Source organism: Canis lupus, chromosome 21 (assembly GCF_003254725.2).
Source record: "Canis lupus dingo isolate Sandy chromosome 21, ASM325472v2, whole genome shotgun sequence".
NCBI lineage: Eukaryota > Metazoa > Chordata > Mammalia > Carnivora > Canidae > Canis > Canis lupus.
In genome coordinates, this window is record NC_064263.1 from 30,265,765 (window position 1) to 30,292,910 (window position 27,146).

Here is a 27,146-nt window from a genome sequence, read left to right on the forward strand (position 1 = left end):
CGCCCCGGGGCGCCTGCGGGAGCTGCCGCGGCCGGCCGGCTGGGGAGCGCGAGAGCCGGATCCCGGATCCCCGGCCCCGGATCCCCGGCCAGCGGCTCCTCGTTCCCGGCCGCTCCGGGCCAGGGCGGCGTAGTAGGTCTCGGGGCTGGGCTGAGGCTCGGCGGCAGAGATTGGGACTCGGGGAGCCGGTGCGGGCCCTCCCGGGGGCGCACTTCCCGGCCTTCCCGGGGGGCTCCTTCGGAATCTGCAGTGTGCTCCCAGCTGCGCGGGGCGGCGGGGGCACGGGCCCTCGCGGCCAGCGGGCCCCCCAGGTGGAAGGGCAGTACCCGAGCGCTAGAGGGGGCGGGCGGGGCGAAGGGGGGAGGACTTGATTGGGCTCTGTGCGCCCGACTCTCCCTCAGGAGCCCCCTCGCGAGGAGATTATGGCTCGGACCCTCCAGCAATTCCCTTCCACACTCCCAAAACCAGAGCAATTCAGGATCATCACATTGTGGAAAAGCAGCCCCAGTGGAAAATTATAATAACAGTTAACGGGGACTGAGTGCTTATTATGTGCCAGAAACATAACGAATCACTTTACATATATTGTCTCCTTTAATACTCATGATCTTAATAGGTATCTTCTTTTATTAGCTGTTTTACAGGGGAAGCACTGAGGGCCCCTGGCTTCCCAGACATGAGCCCTGATCAGCTAACTCGGCTAGGAAGTGGTGTAACCAAGGTTTGAGCTCTGCTTCAGAGCCTGCCTCCAGTCACCTGGAGATTCAGTACCTTTCTGGTTGAAAGTCCCCTGGGTGGGGGGAATCTATCTGTATGTGAACCACCCAATCTAATAATCAAGCTCCAGTCAGACGGCTGCAGGCTGACCGAAACCCAGAAAGCCTGCCTGGGAGCTGCAGTATCTGTGACAAAGAGCAAAATCAGGCTGCAGGGATCTCAGTGCTAGGAGAACCTGCTGGCTGGGTTGTCCTCTTCCTCCAGTCCTCCAGAGAGGTAGCAGAGAATTTTGAAAAATTCTGGAACTCTCCTCTGCCAGGGAGCACAGAAGTGACGGTACCTGGGTGTGGACTGAACCAAAGTGCTGTTAGGGAGCTTTCTTGCCTCAAACAAGGTTGATATGGGCTCAACATCTAGGTGTACCCTCAAGCTCTCATGCACCTGAGGAGCTCTGGGACCCAGTACAGGTGCTCCAATGCTTGTGAATAAGCTCGCTTTGGGGTTTGGGGCCAGGGTTACTTATCAGACTACTGGCCAATGTGAGGGAGCTCAGGTCTGTGTAACACTATTTCAAGCCTGAGGATGACTTTCCTCAACTTCAGATTTCTCCCACGCTACCAAACTCATGCTTGAAAAAGCTTTACAGCTCCCTTTCTCCTAAGGGCAGAAGTCCTTCATCATAAGCCTGAACAGCCCAGTGTGACCCAGGGCTGCCTCAGCTCTGTAGTCCTTCTCTAAGCCACTCCCCTTCCACTTTTCATTCCAAACTGAATTCCTCACAAGTCCTCTCAGGGCTTTCACAAATGCTGGCCTCTCTGCCTAGCTAGCTCTTCTCCCTATTCTTTGCCTGCCTGTGTCTACTTGCCATTCCTGTCTTGGTTTTCAGGGTGATAGCCCATCTCCACTCCAGTCTGGGCTAGATGCCCCTCCTCTGGATTCCCATAGCTCCCTGAACTTCTGTATCCTAGTACTCATCACTGCATTGTAGTTGCCTGGTTACTTGTCTCTATCCCCCACTAGGCCATAAGCAATGTGGGAAGGGACTGTGTTTTATTCACGGATGTATCCCCAGGGTCTAGAGCAGTGCCTGGCAAATAAAAGCACTCAGTAAATATTTGCTGTATGAATGAATGGATGATGAAGGTCAGGGGGCCCAACCCCCTCCAGGTCCTGGGCTCTTAAGATCATAGCTATCTCGGTGCTGGCCTAAAGAGCAAATAAGCTTTGGCTCCAGCTGGGGCTGGGGGAGGAGCAGGCTCTCAGACTGCTCCTGAAACCTGTAACTTTGGTTATCTGGCCTCTGCTTTTCTGGCTTGATAGGATTTGGGTGTATGATTAGACTGAGCATTTCTCCACCCAGCCCACCCTCCTAGAGCCCCCCACAAATTGACCTCACTGGGCCTGCTTTTATGAAAGGTTTATTCCTAGTGCTAGGTCCCAATCTTCCAGGGCTCTAAGCACAATTAAACTGGGTGGGTAGGAGAGGGGAAGCCCATTCAGATGCAGGGCCAGAAATGGGGCTCCCCATTCTCCCCACCCCTTTGGTCCCAGTCCCCCCTTCTCTGCAATGGGGACGCATAGAGGAGGGACAAAGGGTACTGGAGGCAACGTCATTGGCCCAGGGGAGCCCGAGAAGAGCTGCCATTGGCTGACAGGGCCTTTGAGGCTCTGCCATTGGTCAGGGGGCACACCCCAGGAGCTGGGGACAGGCCTGAGGAGTGATGCCATTGGCCAAGGAGTGGTTTTGTCATAGCCTTTGGCTGTGGAGTGGAAGGAAAAGATCTGGGAATGAAGCCCAGAGGCCAGGAAGATAAAGGACAGGGCAACAGCTGCTGGCCCTGCAAGCCCCCTCCCTACCCACAGCAGTGTGGGCAAAACTGGGTGTCAGGCCCCAGCCAGGGAAACGGAACCCAAGCCAGAGGGCAGGTGGCAAGGGAGGTCCCATGTCCAATCTCCCCCACCCTGGGACTGCCTCTCCCAATGTCCTTCTTGATAGCCAGGGTTGGTTAGAAGCAGCTCACTGCTCCTCTAGCCAGGAGGGCTTCTCAGCTCCTGGAGGCCGCAGCTTGATGTTGAACTGCTGCAGGGTCTGCTCCAGTTGTTTCTGATTCCCAGCAAAGTAGGCTGACACGGCATTGTGGAAGAGCAGCAGCTGCTTGTGCATCACCTTGATCTGGGGGTCCAGCAGGGTCAGCTGAGACTGAACTCAGATGCCCTTCTTGAGCCTGAGCCCAGACCAGGGGTAAATGGACTCTGCTCTGATGGTGCTTTAAGGGTGGGGGCTGACCTCCACTAAGGGAGTCAAAGGATAAGGGTAAATCTGATGGGAGAAACCTGATTTGATTTGCCCAGGCCTGGGGTTCTGGTACCTCAGCTCAAGGGACGATTTTTCCCCAGTTATGTTCCTGGGACCAGCAGTCAAATCCTCCAACAGAAAAGGGCCAGGGACTAGAGGGTGGGTAACTAGAAAGGTCCAGGAATTAAAGGGGTTGGGGGAAGATCCCACCCGTAAGCCAGGCTGCATTTCCCCATCCAGTGATGGGGAGGGTCTTAGGGGTAGGTCAGTGTTACAAATGGGAAGGCGGGCTAGGGTCAAAGGGGTGGGGTTGGCACCTTGTTTTCTTCCAGGAACTTGAGCTTGATGGCCACATCTCCCCGCAGCTTCTCATATTTGTCCCGATGGGCCTGGAAAGTGGCCTGGGCACTCTCGAGTCGACCACGCGTCCCTGCATCCCGGGGGCCTAGGCTCAGCTCCTCTAAGTCTGTTCGATAGGCATCATATTCCAGCCTGGGGAAGGGGTGATACAGGCTGGTCTCCACCCCTGTGTCCTCCACACATACTCTCCTTTCCTTCCACAATTTTTATGACCTCAAACTTCCACCCATGCCAGCCAACTCCCAAAACCCTGGGCCCTGCTGGTGCCCACACCTGGCAGCCTCATACTGTTTGACAGTCATGAGAGTGTCTTCCATGGTCTTGGTGACCAAAGTGTTGATGCTAGAGACAAAGAAGTTCACAGCCCCTAGCAGTGTCTCTCCATTCTTGCACAGCAGCTTCTGTGTCTCTGCATTGTAGCCAAATTCCTCCTGAGGGCAGAAGGGGAGGATAGGCCTTGAGCAACAATTCCTACCTAACTAAAGCTATAGGGCCCTCATTCCCCTCCTCCCCCAGAAGGAAAGAGCCATCAAAACTGGAACAACCAAGGACTGCTCCAGCAAGGCTCTCTTAGCCAGAAAGTTATTGGGGCCACCCCGGGGATGGCTGGGGTAGGAGTATGGGAGTGGGTTCTCAGATAAGTTCACAGGACGAGAACAGGGAAAGCTAGTGCAGCAGGCAAGGGGCGGGGAGGGGGGCTCTGATTAGGCCGAGCACCGATGCAGAGAAGGGTTACTTGTGAGGCATCTAGTGTGCCGCCTCCCCCACCCCTCCAACTTCTGAACCTCTGTACAAACCCTTAGGCTGCCTCCACAGGTGAGTGCTGCTGGGGGTAGGGCTGGGCCTACCCTGGAGGGGTTCTCCCTCTGGGCTGCAGGAGGGAGGGAGGGAGGCTGAGGGCTGACTGCCTGGGAGGGCCCGGGCCCAGTCCCCCCACCCTCTTTGGCCTGACCAAGGCACCTGAAGCTCTGGGGACTTCTGGCTGAGGTCAGCAAAGGCGTCACCTAGTGCATGCTGGGTCTGCAGCAGGCTGTAGAGGTGGGCTGTCAGTGCCCGGCCCAGCTGCAGGACACTCTCATACTTGCGCTTCGTCTCACGCAGCAACTCAATCTGCAGCTCTAGCTCCAGGTCCACAGTCCGGGAGCCTCGGCCAAATCGCTCTGATAACAGCTGCTTTGTGCACTGATTGGGAAGTGGGGGAATAGGTCAGAGACCCTAGCACCCTGCCCCCCCAACAGGTATCTACCCTAGCATCCCAAGGCTCCTCGTCTCAGACAAGGATGGGAGAGTGGAATCTGGAAGATGGGGAAAAGGTACCCAGGGGAAGTCTGGGGAAGGGGAAAGGGAAAGGTGCTTAAATCCCACCTTATATGTGTTGATGCCCCATTTCTTGACGATGTCAAACTTTTCTCCAGCGATGCCCCGAGCCACCTCATCTCCCGGGCCAGCAGGAGTGGTACTGTGAGATGGATGGCGGCCAGACCCTAAAGAACCAAGTTCTTTGACACCAGCCTCTCTGATATAACCAGACATCTCTGTGGCTCCACCCATACTTCCCACCGACCCCACTATGAAATGACTTTCCACCGACTTCCCACCATGAAAATGACTTCTCTGAAGTAGCAGAAACTAGAAATTCTCCTACTCACTAGGAAGAACTCATACCTTGTGCCCTGAAACCCAAATCCCAATATATATCTGGCCTCCTCCTGAGATGGTGATGGGGGCTGGAGTGGGGGGAGGGAGGGAGTTGCTGATGTACAGGGGCAGAGAAAACAGAAGAAAATATGCTGAGTATTGGGTGGCAGGTCAAGGATGGTGGGTTCCTGACAATAGGAAATCTCATTGACGTTCTCATGTGGAATCCTAGTCAGTGTGAAATTCAGGGCTATTTGCTTCTCTAAACTTGAGAATCTGAAGCAAAACTTTGAGAAGCTTCAGAGTTCCAAATAAGTCTCAAGCTCCAAAGCAGGAGAACTTCTGCAAAACAGTTCGTAATGTGATTCAGGTGGTGGCAGCAAAGAAAGGACAAATGGACACATCTCAGGGCTAAATGGCAAGCGGGAGCAGTTGGACAGCCCTAGGCTCTAGCCTTGGGCTGAGTAGAGTCCATTGGGCTTGTACTAGCAAGAGTTCCCAAAATCTCCAGACATAGTTCAAGCTATCTTAGGCATATCCTATACTCCCCAGAACCATTCCACTCCCTCTGTCCATTCAAGCTTCCTGTCCTGTTCTGATCATTCATACCTGTGGGGATGAGTCCATCACCAGAGCCCCCATAGCCACCAGACACAATGCTGGTTTCATTGAGGTTGGGTCCTGACACCATCACCTGCTGGAGGTCCTATAGGCCAGAGAAGAGGGGGGCTTCAGGAACATTGGGGCAGCTGAAGCATTTGGGGGGTGAGAACAAGCTTGGATTGAAGCATCACAGAGAGAGCACACAAGGGAAGTCTGCATAGAATCAGAATGAAGATATGTAAAGATTGGAGGGAGTTAGATAAGTTAGGGGAAAACTCCTGGAATGGGGTGAGAGCCCAGGGCTTATGATTTTGGACTCCTAAATTGAAACAATATGGAGAAGAATCAAACAGAAGCACCTGCTCCAGCCCATCATCCTCAGGAAGCTGCCCGGCTTCACCGTTCCCGTGGATGGGGATCTCCATTGTGGCTGCCTTCCCTAGGATCCCGTCCGTCATGGCTAGGGAAGGGATTGGAGTCAAAGTCTCCACCCCAGCGCCCTGCAAAGCCCAACACAGACAGTTCTGGAAACTAGCCAGTACTCCCGAAAGAAAAGTCTCCCCCACCATTTCAGAGATTTTAGAGGTTGTCCCAAGACTTGAGTATCCTGGGGTTCGGCCACCACTCCTTTCTTCTCGTAGATATGTATTTCTCCCCTCCAGGGTGTGTATCTTTCCACATGCACACCCAGGTCCCCAGTATCTTCTCACGGACCCCCAACCCCACCAGGACTCAGGTGATCACTCATGCGTTCAACCATTCAACAGACTACTATTTGAGGTCACAGCAGTGGCCAAGGGAGAGAAAGTCTGTGCTGTTTTGGAACTTACCCCCATGCAGCTGTTTCCTCCCATCAGATTAACCCCTTTCCAGGGCTCAGGAGCCTACTCCTCCCGCTCTGGTATGTTCTCCATTGCTTGGCCTCTCACACTCCCTTAGGGTTGCTTCCCCTTTCCTTCAGGTGGTCTCTCCCTCCTCCATCCCATGCACCCCCTCCTCCTGCAGCCCTCCCCCTGCAGGCCCTAGTTGAATCAGTTGGTGTCCGTTCTTGGCCTCTGGGAAAAGCCACATTTTCCCAGCACATAGTGATCCCTTCCAAAGTCAGTTATGTCCCCCAGGTGTGTTAGTCCCCGCCCCCCCCCCACCCCACACCTGGGCATCAGGTGTGTCCTCATCCTTCCCCAGGGCTCTGTAGCATCTTTCCCTCGGGGCAGGCTCGTGCATTCAACTTCCCCTTGCCCAAGTATGTCCTTCTCACCTCGGGCCGGGCCGCTCTTCCCCTCAGGGCGCCAGGCCCGGGCCGCGCGGGGACCTCGGGCTCCAGTTCCCGTCGCGATCCTAGCAGCAGGTCAGGGACTCGGCGGAAGTGACGTCCCCTCCCGGGCAGAAGAAGCCGGCCACGTCGCAGACTATAAGGGCGGAGATGACGTTAAAGCCAGGGGCGGGGCGATCCTTGAGGCAACCCCTCAGTCCCCGGGGAGCCAGGAGAGGTCACTTCCGGGGCGTTACCAAGAGGCTGTGCGGAAGTGACGTGCGTGCGCCGGTGGCGCGATGGAGCCGCAGCAGCAGCAGCAGCAGCAGCAGCAGCTGAGGAACGTGAGTGGGTGCTAAGTCGCGACGGGGCCATCAGTTCAGCTGGCATCTTCGTCCGTTTGGCTGGAGGGCGGAGGGTTGGGAACGTCGCGCTCTGGCGCGCCGTCCTGGGAAACCTCGAGGGCGCGGCCTCGAGGTGCCCCCTTATCGCTGGGCTCTTTGTCCCCTTCTCTCCTAGTTGCGGGACTTCCTGTTGGTCTACAATCGGATGACGGAACTCTGCTTCCAGCGCTGCGTGCCCAGCTTGCACCACCGAGCTCTGGACGCTGAAGAGGTTAGGTGGGGTTCGCCGTAGACTGTCCCCAACCTCCACCGCCCCTACCTCTGGCCCGGGCCTTTCCATGACCCTTGCCCCTGGGCCAGGGATGGGACGGACACCAGTGGACACCAATGCTTCACCCTGTCTTCCTTCCAGGAGGCCTGTCTGCACAGCTGTGCTGGGAAGCTGATCCATTCCAACCACCGCCTCATGGCCGCTTACGTGCAGCTCATGCCGGCTCTGGTACAGCGCCGCATCGCAGACTACGAGGCTGCCTCAGCTGGGCCAGGTGTTGCTGCAGAACAGCCCGGAACCTCACCATCAGGCAGCTAGGAAGGGAGGCGCTGGATGGACCCTCAAACTGAAGGAGCCAGTGGACCTTGGGCTGGATGCAGCCCATATATAGAGTGAGGGGTTGTCTGACAGCTGGGTAGTATTGCTCCTTTTCTTGGAGCCAATAAACCCACTTTTGCACTGTTTGATTTATGTTCTGGGCACGGAAGCTTTGCCCGCTTTATTGGCCCCATCCTTTATCCTGTCAGCGCATATCTGTTGGCTTCAGCCCTGGCAGTGGAGAAATTGGCTTCTATGTGTAGAAGGAAAACCTCAACATTTCCTGGCACCTGGTTAAAACAAGGCCTGTGGGTACAATTTTTTCTTTTGTAAAGAGTTTATTTATTCACGAGACACACAGAGAGCGGCAGAGACATAGGCAGAGGGAGAAGCAGAGGCTCCCTGTGGGGAGCCCGATGCCGGACTTGATCCCAGAACCCCAGGATCCTACCCTGAGCCAAAAGCAGACGCTCAATGGCTGAGCCACCCAGGTGCATCTTACTTAATTCTTTCTTTTTTTTAAAGATTTTGTTTATTTATTTATGTGAGAGAGAGAGAGAGAGAATGAGCAGGGGGAGGGGCAGAGAGAGAAGCAGACTCCGGGCCTAGCAGGGAGCCAGATGCGGGGCTTGATCCCAGGGCCCTGGGATTATGACTTGAGCCAAAGACAGACACTTAACCAACTGCACCCAGGCACCCCTGTGGTACGATTTTAATGTTAGTAATAGCAATAGGAAGTTGGTTCCTGCCCAGATGGCAGAGAAAATAAGAGCTCTTCTTGTTGTCCTTCACTTAAATCTGACTTAATGGTTTATTTGTGAGCTGGGTGTGCATTCATTTATAACTCTTTTCATGGGCTCTAAAGAATTCTCCTAAATTTAGGGGAAGGAGGAGATACCTAAGAATAACAGATCAAGAAATCACAGGGTTTTTGTATGCAGTGCCTTCTGGAAAGTCAGTAGCCCCGTAACTGAAATGAAACCTGTAAGATTTCGGGGTGTTCTGGAACTTCAGCCATTTTCCCAAGTTGTTATTTTCTTATTATTTTCTGTCTTCCCCAGGATGAGCAGTAAAGCTTTTACACAAAGAAGGTCTGTGTGCTTGTCTTCAGGAGCAGTCAGAAAGGGGGAACTTGGAGGACCATATTCTACAATATAGCCAGACCCAAGGAACAAAAGCTCAGGGGAGAAATAGATGATGATGGTTATGGGGAAAAAGATAAAACAAATCCTTGGGACCTCTTTATCGTTACCTCCAAGTCTATAATCTAATTCCAGCTCTTCTGTCCTCTACCCATCATTGTTTTCATTGTCCCGGTTTTGTTATTTCCATGCTGAGCCTCTCTATCTTTCTCTCATTTATTGCCCTCATAAAATTTACTTGTGCCACCATTCTAAATGGCCTATCACCCCATCACCGCATTTTCTTGCCTCCCTTGTGTCCTTTTTGTATCATTCCAGCTGTTTTACCTTTACTGTTCTTCTGTTCAGACTGCTAGACAAAAACACAGCTGTGTAATGAGTGGCACTAACCATTCAAGGTCTCCAGCGTCAACCAACAAGCAACCCTTTGTGGCTTCCTGGTATATTTTTGTCTCCTAATCACCAAGGCAGTTAGTTTACACCTTCACTGCTCTTATCCCCCATTTCACGTTCAGCTATCCTCCATCAGGGGACCATGTTTCATTTTTTACGGAGGAAATGGAAGCTCTTAGACATTGGCTCCCATAAAACTCCTTACAACTACCCACAAAGCAGACATTTTTTCCCCTATGTGGATCAGGAAGTTGAAATTCTCTAGTAGCAGACTTTATTAAGATACAGATTAAGATATTAATCTGTATCTTAATATTAAGATATTAATATCTTTTTAAGATACAGATACAGATCTGGCTTTAAAATCCATGCACTTCTGGGCAGCCCCAGGGGCTCAGTGGTTTAGTGCCACCTTCAGTCCAGGGCGTGATCCTGGAGACTGAGGATCGAGTCCTGTGTCAGGCTCCCTGCGTGGAGCCTGCTTCTCCCTCTGCCTGTGTCTCTGCCTCTCTCTCTCTTTGTCTCTCATGAATAAATAAATAAATAAATAAGTAAATAAATAAATAAATAATCTTTTTTAAAAAATAAAATCCATGTACTTTTTATTACACCAGGCTGCCTCTCAAAATACCATTGAGCCATCTGATTTGTATGGGTTCCAGTGCTGGTATATGTCCTGCTTTATCTCAGCCTTTTTTTTTTTTTTTTTTTAGATTTTATTTATTCATGAGAGATGTAGAGACAGAAGAGAAGCAGGCTCCCTAGGCTGCTGCAGGACTCGATCCCAGGACCCTGGGGTCACACCCTGAGCTGAAGGCAAATGCTCAACCACTGAGTCACCCAGGCATCCCTATTTTAATCTATAGCAAAACTACAAGTAAGAGATATTATTCCCCACTTAATGGATGAGGAAGCAAGAATCCAGAATGTATCAGAGCCCCATGTTTACGTAGTTACCTCTTGAGAAAAGTTGCTCCAAATGGCTTTTCATCTCTTTAGTTCCTATATCTTCAACAGATGGTTGCTAGGAATGTACAAGCTGCTGACCAGGAAATTCCCTACTGAATGGGTTTGTGTCTACTCATTAAAATTTTCTCCTTGGAACGTAAAACTTCAGCTAAAGCAGCTTGTGAACTTAACCAGTTCCAAGACAGGAATGGAGACCTTGAATACTGTGCTGCTGGTGGGAGGACTCTTCCGTGGACATTTGCGTGTATCCTTGCAGTAAATTTCCATTGCGAATCATCTGTTTCCATGTCACATAATTACTACTTGCTGGAGCAGGGCTGAGAAAGATCTGTCTTGACTCTAGAGGCTATGTTCTTTGAATTTCCAGAATTTATATTTGTTTGCTCATGTGCACCCAGCCTGTCCCTAGGGATGAAAAAACAAGTATCCATCAATTAATCCCTTAAGTTTTTAACCTCTTCTTCCCTCTCTGTTTATAAATACGTTCAGTACGTAGAAGAACTCTACTGTTGCTACCTATCTCCTGTAGTCACTGACATCTTCCTCAGGTCTCATCATAAAGTGACGTCCATTGGCGTAATGAAAGCAGTGTGATGTTTCAAGCATGACACAAGAATTTTTTTTTTTTTTAAGATTTTATTTATTTATTATGAGAGATACAGAGAGGGAGAGGCAGAGACACAGGCAGAGGGAGAAACAGACTCCATGCAGGGAGCCCGACATGGGACTTGATCTCGGGTCTCCAGGATCAGGCCCTGGGCTGAAGGCAGCGCTAAACTGCTGAGCCACCTGGGTTGCCCACGACACAAGAATGTTAACAAAGCTTTATCCCTTATCACATCATTTTGGAGACAGAGTTGATGTTCTTGCCATTGTGACTTCAGAACTTAACTGCCTATTCCTTTGCAAAATCAGATTCCTTTGGGCCTATTGAACTATACTACCCTTCCTCATTACTGGTCCTTAGGAACCACTGCTCTCCTACTTTCCTCGAAATGGCTAGCCCTTGGTTTTCCTATCAACCCCTTGGTACTTTAATGTTACTGGATAGTCCATTCAGTATTTTGGTTTCTCAGTCCCTTTTCTCATTCTTCAATAATTTCCACTCTGTCTTATCCACCCACTCCCTTAGCTATGTCCTAGCCATTGTCATTTCCCCCAAACTGCTCCATCTTTAATACACTATTTACTGACTATTCCTTCCACTTTGTTTATTGATTTATTCCTTTACTATTATTCTTTGGTTTTGCTGGAGCATTCAAACCATTGATTCTACCTTCATTCCATTAACACCTCTGTCTTTAGATTCCTATCCAGCTTAAATTCCAGTCATTCTCTTGGAACAGGCTACTCCTGTTTTTTGTCATCTCTTTGTTGGACTCAGATAAAATGAGGTATTTGTCTGCCTGCATTTGGACAGCTAAAAGCTGAAGGAAATCACTACAGAGCAGATTTATATCACTGAATTTGTGGTTACCAGCATCAAATGGAGTCTCAACCCCTATAATCCCACTAGATTTTTCCAGTCTCCGATGCTCCCTGCAATGACTTTTTTGAATCAATATTCTTAAGCCTGTTATTACCCTAACTATTCTCTTCAATTTTGTGCAGGTAACTTTATTTTTTAATTCATAGGTTAAAAAAAAAAAAAAAAAAAAAAAGCTGACAGTTGGGAGCTACCACAAAATCTCACAACAAAACTTGGTCACCCACCTGTATCTGCATCTTTCTCTCATTCCCTCCATCTAAGCAGGGCAAACATGCCAATGCCTATTCCTGCTCTGAATTCTAGTCCTTCTTTGGGAATCTCTGACTTTTTCCTATTTCACTCTATTCTCACCATCGTTCAAACATGCTAGAAACTCCCCTGTTACAACAAACAAACCACTTCCTTTATTCCTCTCTAGGTACTATTATTTTCCACCTTACAGCTTAACTTCTTAAAACAGTTGGATACTGTGGCTCTTCCCATTCCCGTTCCTCCACCCAGTCTATTTTGACATCAATCTTTATTCTATTGAAATTGTTCTTGATGAGGTCACCCTGGCCCACCAAATGACTTTCATATCCCTGAATTCAGTGATGATTTCCCAGTCCTCACTTACTTCATTTCTCAGTAGCATCTGGTAAAATGGACTAGTTCCATTGTCAGTCTTTCACTGGTGTCTGATTCCACTCATGGTTCTACTACTTTCACCACAGCTTCATAGCCTCCTTTGAGGATCACCTGCTTCCAGCCTTTACATCTAAAGGTTTCTCTAGGGCCTGTTAGACATTTTTCTAGGACAGTGTCCTCCCCACTCAGCTTCAGTTATTCATGCCTCCCAGATCTCTCCTCTGAGCAACTTGATTGACATTCCCACTTAGATATCTCAAAAACATCCCCAACTCAAAGGTTTTCCTCATCAGCTTTCCTCCAATACCTAGTACTTTTCCAGTTGCAGAAGGTAGAAACCTCACTCAGTTGCCAAATTCCATCTGTTTACATTTTACATTTCTAAATATCCCCCTTAATTCGGTCTGCTTCTCCCCATTTTTGTAATCTTCCAACAGGGTCACTGCAATTGCTACTTTACCTCACATCCACTTCTGTGTCTCTCCAATCTATTCTCCAAACATGGGTCAGAAAACTGATGCTTAAAACCTCACAGTAGCTTCCCATTCTTAAGATAAAAATACATTTTACACATGATCTTTGAGACCCTGCATGATCTGGCCCCTGCCCACCTCAGCTTTATCTCATCATTGATTATCAAACACGAGACTCTCAGTACTGTTTGTTGTACTGAATTGCACCACACCTCACTTGCTCCCTCCCTCTCTGCTCTAAGCACATTGCCTCCAAAGTTCTTCTGTCACGTACTATTCATTCTCAGGGCCTTCGCACCATTTCCTGGCTTGCGGTGCTTTCCCCTCACTTTGCCTACTTAACTTCTAACGCATTCTTCATGAGTACTTAGTGTGAATGCTCTTTCCTCAAATAACTTCTCAGACTCCAGATCCCATAATTCCTCATGTTTGTGGCAGGTAGCAGTTCTAACAGTTGATAGTTCCTCATGAGGTCACAGTTCATGGCTGAATTGCTCACTGTTGTATCCTTATCACAGTGGCAGCACATAATATGTGCTTGGTAAATATTTATTGAATGAACATCTTTCAGTTTCCTCCCAGCTCAGTCTGGGAGGAAGAGAACGGCTTTATATCAGAAGAGACAGAAATGATTCTGCATTTAACTTTTGACCGTTTGCCAATGATTTAGAAGTTTTTCATTCCTAGTCTTACTGGTTGGTATCTTGTCCTTAATATTCACAGATCACTCAAAGAAAGGGATATTACCTGGGTTGGTCTGACCTAACCACATGAACTTAAAAGCAGAGAGATTTCTCTGGCTGGTTGCAGAAAGAGTCCAAGCTTGAGGGGCACCTGGGTGGGTGGCTCAGTCAGTTAAGTATCTGCCTTCAGCTCAGGTCATGATCCCAGTGTCCTGGGATTGAGTCCCATATTAGGCTCCCTCTTCCTGGAGAGCCTGCCTCTCCCTCTCCTTCCCACTTGTGCTCTCTCATGATCTCTCTTTCAAATAAATAAATCAAATCTAAAAAAAATATATTCCAAGCTTGAGAAGGTTTTGAGGCACTGTTGATGGCCTGAGGATGAATGTGCCATATGGCCAGGAAGGTGGGTGGCTTCTAGGACCTGAACATGGTGCCCAGTTGATGGCCAGGAAAGAAACCAGGACCTAGTCCTACAACTGCAATGACTCCAATCCTGCCATCAAGAATAATCTTGGAAGAGGACTCTTCTCCAGGGTCTCCTAATAAGAATTCAACCCAGCCAACACCTTGATTTCAAGTTTATGATACCCTGAGCAGAGAACCCAAACAAGCCATGCTGGACATCGATCTACAGAACTGTGATAAATTGGTGTTTGTTTTTAAGCTGCTTTGTTTATGGTAATTTGTTACACAAGCACAGAAAACTTGTATGTGTCCAACTTTGGCTTTTATATGAGGGAATGAGATGTAAGGCATTAGTGAGTTTTGAGCAGAGGAGTGACAAGAGCTGCCTATATTTGAAAAGGGTCACTGGCTGCTCTGAAAAGAGCAGATAGGAGGGGCAAGGGTGGAAGGAAGGAGTTCAGTTAGAAGGCTATGGAATAATCCAGGTGAGAAGTGACAGTGACAGGCAAAGGTGATGAGAAATAGTTGGATTCCACATAGATTTTGAAGCTATAAGCCAACAGAATTTGCTAAAGGATTCAACATGGGATATAGGGTGAAGTGGGAAGGAAGAGAGGGAGAGAGAAATCTAAGATGACTCCAAGGTTTGACCCCAGTAACTAGAAAAATAGACTTGTCATTTTGGGGGATGCAGTAAAAGAAGCAGATTTCATTTGCCCTGGGGAGAGGGGTGGTAATTAGGAGGCTGGTTTGGATATTTTAAGATTTTAAGTTTGAGATATTTATCAGATATCCAAGTAGAGCCAATAACCAGGCAGATGGATATACAAATCTGAATTGCATGGGGATCCCGGGGTGGCTCAGTGGCTTAGCGCCTGCCTTCAGACCAGGTCATAGTCCTGGAGTCCCGGGATCGAGTCCCACATTGGGTTCCAGTCCCACATTGGGCTCCCTGCATGGAACCTCCTTTTCCCTCTGCCTGTCTCTGTCTCTCATGAATAAGTAAATAAAATCTTAAAAAAAAAAAAAAAAAAAAAACAAGGCTGGATTGCAATACAGAGGTAAAACCCTATCATACACTGATTTTTTTTCCCTTTTTCTTTACCTCCCTCCCTCCCTTTCTCCCTTCCTCCCTTTCTCTTTCTTTTCCTTGTTTCATCATTCAGACCTTCCCACCCCCGATTTTGGCTTCCTATGATCAAGGATTTTGTCTTATTGTGGGTTTTCTTGAGGGGGACAGTGAGGTGGGGTTGGTGGATATGTGGATGGCGTTTGGGTAGGGTCCCAAAGACTTAGCTTGTTGGTACCTGGTGCTAGTGTAGGCGCTCAATGAATAGATAGGCACATGGATTATACCTTCCCACGATGCCCTCAGGATTGTTACTTCCCCAAATCAACCGTGTCATTCGTTTTCATACCCAGCCAGGCTGATCGCCTATGCCCAAGTTGAGTGGGCAGCCAGCGGGTTTGGCCGCGCCGCCGCCCTTCCCTGCCTCCGCCCTAGCCCCTCGCCCCGCCTGTGTGTGACCCCGGCCAACAAGGATGCCGACCCCTCCCCTTTCCGGCTCCTCGGGTGTCCCAGCCGCATTCTGCTGTTCGTGGGTAGAGGCTCGGGCCTTTCCGGACCGGACCGGACGTCTAACCGTTCTAACAGCCGTAAAGGGATGATGGAGCTGCGGGTGAGTCCACAGCTTGCAATCCGCTTCTCTTTGCCTGGAGACCACCCTTGCCACCGCCGCCAGAAGATCCTCTCCTCCCACACTCCCATGCCCCCCCTTCCCCCTCTCCTCCTCCCGTTCCTCCTACCCTACCTCCTCCTCCTCCCAGTTTTGTTTGTCCTTTGCCACTTTTTCCTCTGGGCACTCCCCCCAACCTCATCTCCACCAAGTAGTCCTCAACAGCCCCCCACAGCCCATGGGCAGATGGGACAGGGCTTTGTTGCCTCTGAGTGATGACCTGTTTCTCCCCTTCAGGCCATTGCCAGGCTCCACTCCCAGTGATGGTTCCCTGCTGTTACAAGGTTGTTTGAGTGAGCCCTTTCTGGGTGCTTGTCACTTTGTCTCTGCAAGTGATCACTCCTATGAATGCCAGTCTCTGTGTGGGCAGCTGTGAGTAGAGTGAGCCTCTGCTGGGGACCCAAGTCCCGGTTCACCAATTTCTCCAACAGGCAATTGGGATGAAACCTCACCAGCACCTCAGTCTCTCTTCCCTTCCATTGCCTACTGTTCCCCTTAGGCCAGGTGAGAGGGATTGTATCCTGGGTGGCGGGAAGGAACTCTTGCGCAAAGTGGGCTGCCACCTCTGCCCTGGGCCTGCTTCTTGCCAGTCTTTGGGGAAGCTGTAGGGAGAGTTGTCTTCTGCTGTTCTGGCTCTGCCTGCAGCTCCATCCATTTTCCCGTCCTAAGTCACTCCCTCCCCCTTTCTCCTTCCCCCTAACCCCTTAAACCCTGACCATCCCTGGTCCAGAGCCTAAGGCCCCTTCTCTTACTCCTCTCCTGGGCTGGGCCAAGCAGGTGAGACCCAGCAGCCAGGAGCCTGGAACTGGCAATCAGAGCCTGAGCAGTGGGCAAGGTCAGTTCGACAGCAGTTGAATGCCCAGCTCCTCTTGGCCTCAGAGCCAAAGAGAGGTTCATCTCCTGAAGAGGCATTATCTGAAGACCTTGAATCCCAGCATTCCATCTATGTTCCAGACGAAGAAAAGCAGCCCTGGGACGGTCAGAGGAAACAGAGGCAGTTCTTAAAGGCAGTGACCCAGTCACAGCAGCCCACAGTGCTGGAGCTCCTGGTAGCTGAGCTCCAAAATCTGTTCTCAGCTGTGCTGAAGGATGGCAGTCCTGCAGCTTGGCACTACCTGCATGCAGTGTTGCGTCTACTGCCTCCATATCGTGCATTACTTGTTGGTCGCCTTGATTTGCTGCCCTTCCTGGAACAGTTGTCCCACTGGGCCCCCTGGGTCCAATCCCAGCTCCAGCTAGACCTGCTAGATGCCATAGAGCAGGCCTTTCCCCCAGATACCTCTTTGTTAGAAAGTGCCTCTCATATTGAGTGCTGTCCCCAGAAGCAGAAGTTCCATCATGGGCCCCCACACCCAGCCTGCCCTTTTGTACAGGCCCGGTGGGGTGGGCAGCAAGTAGGGGAGGAATTGGCTACATGGCTGCGACCATTGACACTGCCTGAGCTACAGCACAGCCTGGGTATTGTTGGTGCTCAGGTGGCCCTGACAGAGACCTGGTGGGTAGATGGCCTAAGCCTTCTGCCCTTGGCACTGGCAACAGACATCCCTGTACAGTATGAAAGCCAAGGCACTGACAACACAGCGGAGGAACCTGTTGGAAGAAAAGAGACTAAGTAAGTGAGGGGCCCAGACTGGGGCTTTAAGCAGAGGAGAAAAAGAAGTCAGTGTATGGGTGTTTCTAGGACTTGGATGTCCAGAACCAGCTCAGCTCCCTGTTGATTTTAAGCATTAGCCTGACCACAAGCCATGCTGGTTGAAGCTGCTTCTCTCTTCCTTTTTGTCTGCTAATAAACCAAGTGATCTTAGTGTTCATCCTCATTGGGCAATGCAGAAATTTGTGAAAATCAAAAGTCAGCAATAAGGAAGCCAAGCTTCAGAAAACAGCTTGAGTTTCCAGAGTGTCATTCTTTCTCAGATGGTGCTAGAAGCTTCCTGAGTTCTTTCTCTTACTTATTCATGAACACTGAGCCTTGTCTCTGGGCCTACCTAATGTTGGGTGCTGGCTTTTGGGTACAGGTCCTTCTCTCAGGGTGCCTTTAGGTGAGTGGTGATCTAAGGGCCTTCCCACTCATGTCTATGTGAGGTAAGCCAGCCCCAAAGCAGATTAGAGTTGGCAACACTGCCAAATGGGACTTTCATTCTGACCCTTCCAGAGTCTTCCTCCTGTGCTAGTGTAGGTATCCTGGCCCCTTGAATTCTGATTGTTTCCCCCAGTCTGGCTCTTGTCACTCCTTTCAGAATTTCAGAATGCCTGCAGAGACCTCCTCTTCTGAGAGTTCTAAACTCTAGCATGAGAATTTCCCCCCATCCTCTGGCCTGATTGTCTAAGTGCTTTCCAGCTTGTCTAGGACACTCATTGTCTGGGAAGAATGGTAGCTTTACCTTTAAACTAGGTTGGCTTCCTCAGTTTTTGCTTTAAGTTTATGGATGGGTCAAAGTTTTCCTAAAGACTTGGAGCCATAATGGTAGACAGATAGATAGGCTCCTGAGGCCCTGATGGAACAATTTATCTCTTCAATACTATCAGCAGACTCTTTAAAAAGACCTGCCATGTGCTCTGAGTATGATTCCTTTCCTGGGAGAATGTAACTAAAATGATAATGGGCTGAGATGTTGAGAGGGGTTAAGTTCTAAGCCTTCTCTTTGGACTTGGTGATAAGCCTCTGAGGCCCAGCTAATGTGGCTTAATTTGCACAAAGTTCTCCAGGCCTGTTCTCCTAGGCATCTGTTCATTCAATAAGTATTATTGGATCCCCAGTATATTTCAGGAACCGCAAGATGCTGGAGATACAGAATTGAACAAGACAGACTCAATCTCTTTCTTTGGGGGTTTTACAGTTTAGTTAGGGGAACAGATATTAAGTTGGTACCAGTAAAATATAATTACAAATTGTAATAAGTGCTATAAAACAGAGAACACTGCCTTTCCCCTGGCTACTCCTCTGGGTGCATGCATGTGTATATGTGTGTGTGTGTGTGTGTGTGTGTGTGTGTACAGGTAGGGGAAAGCACATCAGAAGGGTTTGAGTTTAGATTGGAGTTGTTAACAAAATATTATGCAGGTTATAAGGTGAAATAGAGGAAAGTTTCAAGGAAAAGGAAGCAGTCAGTAGTATTAAATGCTACTGAGGCAAGTAAGACAAATCTGAAAAATGTTCATTTGTTTTAGTAACAAGAAGTTGATGAGAGTGATTTATTTCAGGGGAGTTTTTTGAGGCAGAAGCCAGATTTTAGTGTATTCAGGAGCAAATGAGAGATGAGGAAGTAGAAATCACATATTATTATTCTTTCATGAAGCTTGGCTTGAAAGGGAGAGAGATAATAGGATAATAGTGGTGTCTGGATAGGACTCTTAAAAAAAATGGAGAGATGTTCATAGCCCTTCAGGCAGTGCTTGAGAAGTGGGTGTTCAATCAATATTTGTACAGTGAATGAGTAAATATAAGCTAATAGTAAGAAAAGGAAGAGATTGAAAATACATCATGAAGAGGTGATCAGAGATCCATAGCACAAATGGAGGAATAAGTCTTGGAGAGAATAAAGGACATTGCTTCCTCTCAGGTTGATTAGGATGGGATTAGGATGGGAGTCTGTGCAGATAAATGTGTGGGAAGGCAGCTGAATTGAAGGAAGTTAGTTCATGGCCAAGAGCCTCAGTTTTCTCTGTGCAGAGAAGGAGGCAGAGAAGGGGATAGAAAGAGGCCTGGCAGGGCTGGGCATGAGGGTAGGTAGAAGCCTGGAATAGCAGCCGAGGAGTCTGAAAGAGAAAGCTGCCTGAGGACTCATATGAAGACATCAGAGCAGAGTAAGCCCATAGTTGAGATTAGATACCAGGAATCCATAGAGGCGCTGATATTTCTGGTTCCTCAGTCTTCTGAGCCAATTTAGACCATGTAGCACTTTAATTGTTGAGGAAATGAAGCTTTAGTAGCTATTATACCATTAAAATATCCTGATCTAACATCAAAGGTACAAACCCTATCGTTGATATGAATTTTAAAATAGGATTACACTGTTATCCCTGGGGTTACTTGTTCTGTTGCTCTAAGTTTGAGTCAATTAGTGACATTGGTATACTTGACTAGTTAATTCTAAGTTTAATTATTCAGATTTTTTGTTTGTTTGTTTTGTGCTCTGAGGTCACTCCAACCAAAATTATTAGTCCAGGTGATTGGTTTTTGGTTTCTTGGATAATTAATTTTCATACCAGTTTTGTTGGCTGGTATTGTGGAAAGGTGAGAAGATCGAGAGTACTGGTGCAGGCTTGAAAGGGTCAAAGGATGCATCATTGGATTCTAGCTAGAAAGGAAAAGATGTGAAACTAGAAGTTAGGTGGTAATGAGGGAAGAGCAAGAGTCACAAGCATGGGGATCATGCAGAATTGGAAAGCAGGCATAATAGGGGCAAAGATAGATCTAGAAGGTTAGGAAGGTTGCCACTGAGGAGAAATCCAGAACTGTGGGCTTGGAAGGTAAGGAGTTGGGAAAACAAAGTATTCCCATTACTTTTACTCAGTATTAAGTAATACTGACTTCATAGTTATTACAATAAATCCAGAATGATTATTCACTTATCAGAAAGGGAAGGGTTGCTCATATATAGGTCTGTGTGAATGTAGCTGTTTGACTATATTTGCTCAGTATGTGAATACCTTTGGGTATAGATGGTAGACAGGCTCTGAGAATACCACATCATATCCTCTTAGGTACCTGATCTAGCTCCTCTTTTCACCACTAACAGTGGCAACTTGGTCTCTTTTCTCCTGATTTTTTATTGTACAGGTCTCAGCTTGATCCAGAAGTTCCTGGGAAGAAGACCTTCCAGAAGAGAAGCACTGTCTTCTCACTTCAGACTTCCCTCCTGGGTAGCCAGGTGATGACCATTCTGAAGACTGAGAGATACCTGAAGAAGATCCACTTCCTCTATCTCAATGTAGCTCCCAGCCGGTACTTTAGGTAAGAGCCTATGTCAGACCCTTTCTTCTCTGGCCACTCCCTGGTTTCTGCCTGTGCTCTCTTCCCACACATTTATCTGCACAGACTCCCATCCTAATCAACCTGAGAGGAAGCAATGTCCTCCTCTCCATACGAATTCCTCTCTGGCTGCTTCTCTGTCTTCCAGTTTCCTTCTTTCTTCCCTTCTCAGCCTCCTCCTTTCCATTCTGCACCTCTGCTTTGCTCCCCTTTGCCTTCACAGTCTTTGGTCTTAGTCATCCTCTTCTACTTTTGGCTCTGTCTTCTTTATTCTGTCCTAAAATGATAGAAACATTTGGTCATAGCCTCCGAAGGGAGTTTAATGGTGCTCTCTTCCAACTCCAATGCAGGAATCAGGTGTTTGAATCTTTACAGTGAGGGGAAGCTTTGAGGTTGCCAAGGTATCTCATTCCTTAGACTGAACCAAAATCTGCTTTCTTTTAACTTCTATCTACTGGTCCTAGTTTTATCTCTGGGACTATAAAAACAAGTCTCCTTCCATATGACTCAGGAGGCATTAATTTTCTTCTGTTAGTTCTAAAATTTACATATTTTAAAAAGCCCTATTCAAGTCCCATCTCTTCCCAGGAATAATAATAATAATAATTACCATTAAGTAAGTTTTTCCAGACATTGTGCTAATAAATACATGATGTATTGTTTAACCTTCACCTACCAGGTAGATGCTATTATTATTTCCATGCATGAGATGAGTACCCTGATGCATCAAGAGGTTAAATAACTTGTCACATAGTAAGTGGTAGAAACAGGCAAACCTAGGACTATCTTAACCCAAAAGTCCATGGTCTTGTTTTTTTTTAATAATAAATTTATTTTTTATTGGTGTTCAATTTGCCAACATACAGAATAACACCCAGTGCTCATCCCATCAAGTGCCCCTCTCAGTGCCTGCCACCCAGTCACCCCCACCCCCGCCCTCCTCCCCTTCCACCACCCCTAGTTCGTTTCCCAGAGTTAGGAGTCTTTATGTTCTGTCTCCCTTTATGATATTTCCTACCCATTTCTTCTCCCTTCCCCTCTATTCCCTTTCACTATTATTTATATTCCCCAGATGCATGAGACCATATACTGTTTGTCCTTCTCCAACTGACTTATTTCACTCAGCATAATACCCTCCAGTTCCATCCACATTGAAGCAAATGGTGGGTATTTGTCATTTCTAATGGCTGAGTAATATTCCATTGTATACATAAACCACATCTTCTTTATCCATTCATCTTTTGATGGACACCAAGGCTCCTTCCACAGTTTGGCTATTGTGGACATTGCTGCTAGAAACATCGGGGTGCAGGTGTCCTGGCGTTTCATTGCATCTGTATCTTTGGGGTAAATCCCCATTAGTGCAATTGCTGGGTCATAGGGCAGATCTATTTTTAACTCTTTGAGGAACCTCCACACAGTTTTCCAGAGTGGCTGCACCAGTTCACATTCCCACCAACAGTGTAAGGAGGGTTCCCCTTTCTCCGCATCCTCTCCAACATTTGTTGTTTCCTGCCTTGTTAATTTTCCCCATTCTCACTGGTGTGAGGTGGTATCTCATTGTGGTTTTGATTTGTATTTCCCTGATGGCAAGTGATGCGGAGCATTTTCTCATGTGCATGTTGGCCATGTCTATGTCTTCCTCTGTGAGATTTCTCTTCATGTCTTTTGCCCATTTCATGATTGGATTGTTTGTTTCTTTGGTGTTGAGTTAAGTCTTATAAAAAAAACCTAAGTTCTTTATAGATCTTGGAAACTAGCCCTTTATCTGATAGGTCATTTGCAAATATCTTCTCTCATTCTGTAGGTTGTCTTTTAGTTTTGTTGAAAAGTCCACGGTCTTAAGCAGTATGTCATATATCCTCCCAGAAAGCTTTATTTCCTGCATACACTGCTCTCTTTCTCCTGAGCATTTATTAATGTAGCACTAATGATCCATATCATCCATGCATTTACTGATCAATTAATTAACACATTTTCACTGAGAGCATTGTGCTAGTTATTAATCAATTGTCTTTTGGCTCTAACTCTCCTCTCTCTGCATGGTATTGGGGCTGAGACTTTTTGGTCTGACCTCCTATTAGATTTGATTAGTAGGGGGTGCTAGAAGGAGACTGGGCAGCACGATAAAAGAAGGACATTTCTCTTTCCCTTTCTTCCTCTGTCAGCATTGGTCCTTTACCTTGGCGGCTGCAGGCACCTTCTGAATTAGCTTCTTCATGATTCTGAGCTGGGTGGCACCTTCCCATCAGAGTTCTGCATCTTGACTACACGGCCCTTCCTCCAAACTAAGTAGCAGCCTAGCTGTGTCTCTTAAAAAGTCCAGGTCCACACTCTACAAGCCCTTTCTCCAGGCTCAGAACTTCTGAGAATCCAGTTACCTTCCCTTTGTTTCTTTAGTTCTGGGACTGGCATCCATTATTGTATGTGTGCTGTCTTAGTGTTCCCTTCTGGTTTTTCATTTCTTTGACATCTTAAAAATATATATATATATATATATATACTCTCTATTAAATTCACTTTGTTGAAATGCCCAGTTTGGTTTCTGTTTTCCTGACTGGACCCTTACTGGTATCATGAAAGAAATTGAGCCTCAAATATGGGATTCTGATATTGATTTGGTAATGTCATTGGCTTTGAACAGTACTGAGCTCTCTGCTGATGGGATATAGGATACTAGTAATCCATGACACATACTGACATAACGATTAATTTTTTAAATATATTTTTTATTTATTTATGAGAGACACAGAGACAGAGAGGTAGAGACCCCGGCAGAGGGAGAAGCAGGCCCCACGCAGGGAGCCTGATGCAGGACTTGATCCTGGGTCCCCAGGATCAGGCCCTGGGCCGAAGGCGGTGCTAAACAGCCGAGCCACTGGGGCTGCCCGAGATAACGATTAATTTGTGGCTGAATGTGATGAACTACCTACTGATACCCAGTGGCCACCACACTTGATTGACTGGCAGGAATGGTAGTAATGGTGGCAGTGTGGGATGGGACAATTACTGACTGTGGCAGAGAGCTTACACAAAGAAAATTAGAATCTTAGAACTTTAGACTATCAGCTCAGAGAAGCAGCACAAACAAAAATAATTAGGCACATAGAGAGACAAGAAGCCATAATCAAGAGAACTAAAAAGGCAGTGAATAATTATAGGATCAACATCTGCCAAAGAAGGGAACTGACTGAAGTGAGCTTAGCATTTGGTGGTGCCTTTCCCCAAACAGAGATGCATGTCAATTCCAGTATCAGCAATTGTGTGTCAGTCTTACTATCTGTTCCTAAAACACTGAGAAGAGGAGCTGAGCTTTTGGACAGGTGCAGACAGCCAAAGGATCAGGAGGCGGTGGTTTGGGGCACACACCCAGGAGGGACATGTTTTCTGCTTCAACCTATAATGTGGCCAGGGTCCCAACGCAGAGCCTGGGGCATTTAACTTTTAGTTCTCTGATGTGTTCATACAGATTATTTTCCTATATTATCCACTTATTTTGCCTTTTTCTAGTTGTCCTCAAGTAAGAGTGTTACTTCCAAATTTCTAGTGCACCATCAATAAAAGTAGAACTCTGGCATTTATTGTTTCATTTTGTTTATTTGTCATGTAACAGGTTTTTTTTTTCCAATGGTTTGAATTTATCAAATTTTTCTTGCACTTATCCTAGAATTTTTAAAATTCTAATATTTAAGATACAGTGTTATATGGGTTTTTGTCCTAAGTGTTGATTCATACTCAGAAAGGAATTTATTCCTTCACTTCCTTAGAGCCTTTGCTCAATTGTCACTTCTTCACCCTTTGTCCTCCCCTGGCACTGCCAATCTCCTTTTCCTGTGCTTTTCTTCCCCTCTCATTTATTGCATTTATCATTTTTCTTCTTTAGTATAATGAAAGCTCTATCATGGCAGAGATGTTTGTTTTGTTTTGTTTAACAATGTATCCCAAGGGTGTAGAACAGTTTGGTGTAGAGACTCAATGTTTGTTGAATGAATGAATGAATCAATTATCCAGAGTAGGAACAGATTTAGAGGCAGTAAATTATGAGTTCAGTATAGAACTTGCTATGTTTCATTAAGGCATAGAGTTTGAGATGTTTTGGAAGTAGCTAAATACTCTCTATCTAGCATCATTTAATACTCTGATCCAAGCCCTTTGAGAGCAAAAATTATGAAGTAGTTATTTCTATGTCCTCATCTCCAATCACAGTACTTGGACAGAAGGGAAACATGATCAATGGTTTAACTAAACTCCATGAAGGCATTAAAAAGGGGGAAGGAGAAGGAACTTTTAAAGAAAGGAAAAAAGAAAGAGAAGCATTCATTAAGAAGGTCATAGGGGAAGGAATGACTCCTTGGGAGAGCCCGGGATCAGTTAGGATAGGAGGCTATTCTATGGGAAGCTAAGCAGCCCAGTGGTTAAAAGGGGTGGCTTCAATCAGATAGATTTTGCTTTAAATCCTATATTTTTCCCTTAACTACCTTAGGCGAAGTTATAACTACTCTTTGTTTAAGAAGAAATAGTTTGGGAGAAAGAATACTTGGGAAAATCAAGTCACTTTGTCAGAAAAGAAACAAAGTTTTTATATAACTTGATTTAGTGAGTTCATTCTGAAATCTATCTAAATGCTCTTTTTTTTTTTTTTTTTTTTGCTTGTTTTAAAGATTTTATTTATTTTTATGAGAGAGAATGAGCAAGCATGAGGTAGGGGGAGCAGGAGAAGGAGAAGCAGACTCCCAGCTGATCAGGAAGCCCAATGCAGGACTCATCCCAGGACCCTAGGATCATGATCTGAGCAGAAGGCAGACGCTTGGGATCCCTGGGTGGCTCAGCAGTTTAGCATCTGCCTTCAGCCCAGGGCGTGGTCCTGGAGACCTGGGATTGAGTCCCACATTGGGCTCCCTGAATGGAGCCTGCTTCTCCCTCTGCCTGTGTCTCTGCCTCTCTCTCTCTCTCTCTCTCTCTCATGTGTGTGTCTCTCATGGATAAATAAATAAAATCTTAAAAAAAAAAAAGGCAGACACTTAACCGACTGAGCCAGGAGCCCTAAATGCTTTTTTTTTTTTTTTAATAGATTTTATTTATTTATTTTGGGAGAGAGAGAGGGTACATGAGAGAGTGTGAGCCAGGGGAGGCATAGAGGAAGAGGGAGAGAGAGAGGATCCTCAAGCAGACTCTCTGCTAAGCTGAGAGCCTGACATAGGGCTTGGTCACACAATTCTTGAGATCATGACCTGAGCTGAAATCAAGAATTGGATTCTTAACTGACTGAGCCACCCAAGCACCTCTCTAAGTTCTCTTAAGTCATTTGCTTAATAATATATTCTAGAAAATTGAGAGAAGAGATAGAAGAGGGCCATTTTATCTCTTAGACATTATAGGTGTAGGACCTGGGACATAATAGCTTTTAAAGGATTCTAAAATATATTTAATGCTTAAAAATATTATTGGTTCCAAGTTATGAAAATAAAACTGTAAAATAAAAACTTATAAATGCTCTACTGAATGTGCCCAAACATAGCATTATGCTAACTAGTCTCCTGCAACTAGATACAACTATTGTGTAATTCCATATAAATGGCATTTAGTCTGGGATGTAGATGCATTGCACTGAAGTAAGAGAACTTAGTAGGATTTTAAGATGACTCTGGAGGTACTTGTCCAGTGCTCTAGGGTACAGTTTTCCTCTTAATTTGCGTGTGTCTAGTCTTCTAGTTGCCCCCTGCTTTTCCCCAGTTCCTCAGTTACTCCAAACAGCACCCCCTAATGATCTCTCTGTGTTATTTCAGTACCTAGAGATATACGTGTTTTATCATTTCTAGGATGTACTTTTTTTTCACATTTTAACATCTCTGAAGTTGTGATGCATCATACAAATTCATGAAGTATCACATTGGCAGCATTTTAAATTTTATTGTTTAATTTTTTTTTAAATGCTGGAGCTTACAACTAATGGAATCTTAGATTTGATGGGATGTAAAGTATCTGGATCTGGAGATATGAACTCCTTAGAACTGGCTAGGTGCCTTTTTATTTTTTTCTTCTCTATCTTTGGCTTCCATTTCTTCTTCTTCTTCTTCTTTTTTAAAGAATTATTTATTTATTTGAGAGAGAAAGAAAGAGATCAGGCATGCACATGAGTGAATGAGCAAGGGGAGGGGTAGAGGGAAAGGGAAAGTGAAACTCAAGTGGTCTCCACATTGAGAAAAGAGCCCATGCTGAGGCTCGATGCTGGACTCCATCTCAACCCAGAGATCAGGACCTGAGCCAAAACCAAGAATCGGGCACTTAACCGACTCTGCCACCCAGGTGCCCTTGGCTTCCATTTATTCTTAATAATATTTGTTTCCTCTTTTTAGTTTGAACATCATTCTACTGTTTCCCCTCTTCCAACCTTCCTCTGCCTTCATTTCTGCTTCCATGTTTTCCATCTCCAACCTTCTTTTGTCCCTTCCTGAAGC

The 27,146-nt window shown here is 46.8% G+C and overlaps 3 protein-coding genes and 1 long non-coding RNA gene across 5 annotated transcripts in view; 2 read left to right on the forward strand and 2 right to left on the reverse strand.

The window, feature by feature from the left end:
* Positions 1-2,119: 2,119 nt before the first annotated feature.
* ARFIP2 (ADP ribosylation factor interacting protein 2) lies at positions 2,120-7,031 on the reverse strand. Of its 2 annotated transcripts, XM_025459316.3 has the most exons (8): positions 6,873-7,031; positions 5,974-6,114; positions 5,621-5,717; positions 4,739-4,857; positions 4,334-4,555; positions 3,647-3,804; positions 3,331-3,505; positions 2,120-2,890 (listed from the first exon to the last, which is right to left on the reverse strand). In XM_025459316.3, the coding sequence occupies exons 2-8, from the start codon at positions 6,070-6,072 to the stop codon at positions 2,735-2,737; spliced, it is 1,026 nt and encodes a 341-aa protein (XP_025315101.1). In that variant the 5' UTR covers positions 6,073-6,114; positions 6,873-7,031; the 3' UTR covers positions 2,120-2,734. The 2 variants fall into 2 exon arrangements, with proteins under 2 accessions (XP_025315101.1, XP_035560174.1); XM_035704281.2 differs by lacking the exon at positions 4,334-4,555.
* A 38-nt stretch (positions 7,032-7,069) lies between these two features.
* TIMM10B (translocase of inner mitochondrial membrane 10B) lies at positions 7,070-8,889 on the forward strand. The gene is made up of 3 exons (XM_025459318.3): positions 7,070-7,210; positions 7,386-7,481; positions 7,623-8,889. The coding sequence occupies exons 1-3, from the start codon at positions 7,166-7,168 to the stop codon at positions 7,797-7,799; spliced, it is 318 nt and encodes a 105-aa protein (XP_025315103.1). The 5' UTR covers positions 7,070-7,165; the 3' UTR covers positions 7,800-8,889.
* A 1,137-nt stretch (positions 8,890-10,026) lies between these two features.
* LOC125753219 (uncharacterized) lies at positions 10,027-15,494 on the reverse strand. Its single transcript, XR_007404456.1, has 2 exons — positions 15,288-15,494; positions 10,027-10,708 (listed from the first exon to the last, which is right to left on the reverse strand). It is a non-coding gene; the product is annotated as an uncharacterized LOC125753219 (long non-coding RNA).
* Positions 15,495-15,507: 13 nt separating this feature from the next.
* The window catches only part of DNHD1 (dynein heavy chain domain 1), a 79,750-nt gene continuing 68,111 nt past the window's right edge, over positions 15,508-27,146 (forward strand). The window contains 4 exon segments of the mRNA XM_025459327.3: positions 15,508-15,659; positions 15,954-16,220; positions 16,494-17,328; positions 20,497-20,670. Of these exon segments, the coding sequence (XP_025315112.3) occupies positions 16,157-16,220; positions 16,494-17,328; positions 20,497-20,670 (1,073 nt within the window). The 5' untranslated portion in view covers positions 15,508-15,659; positions 15,954-16,156.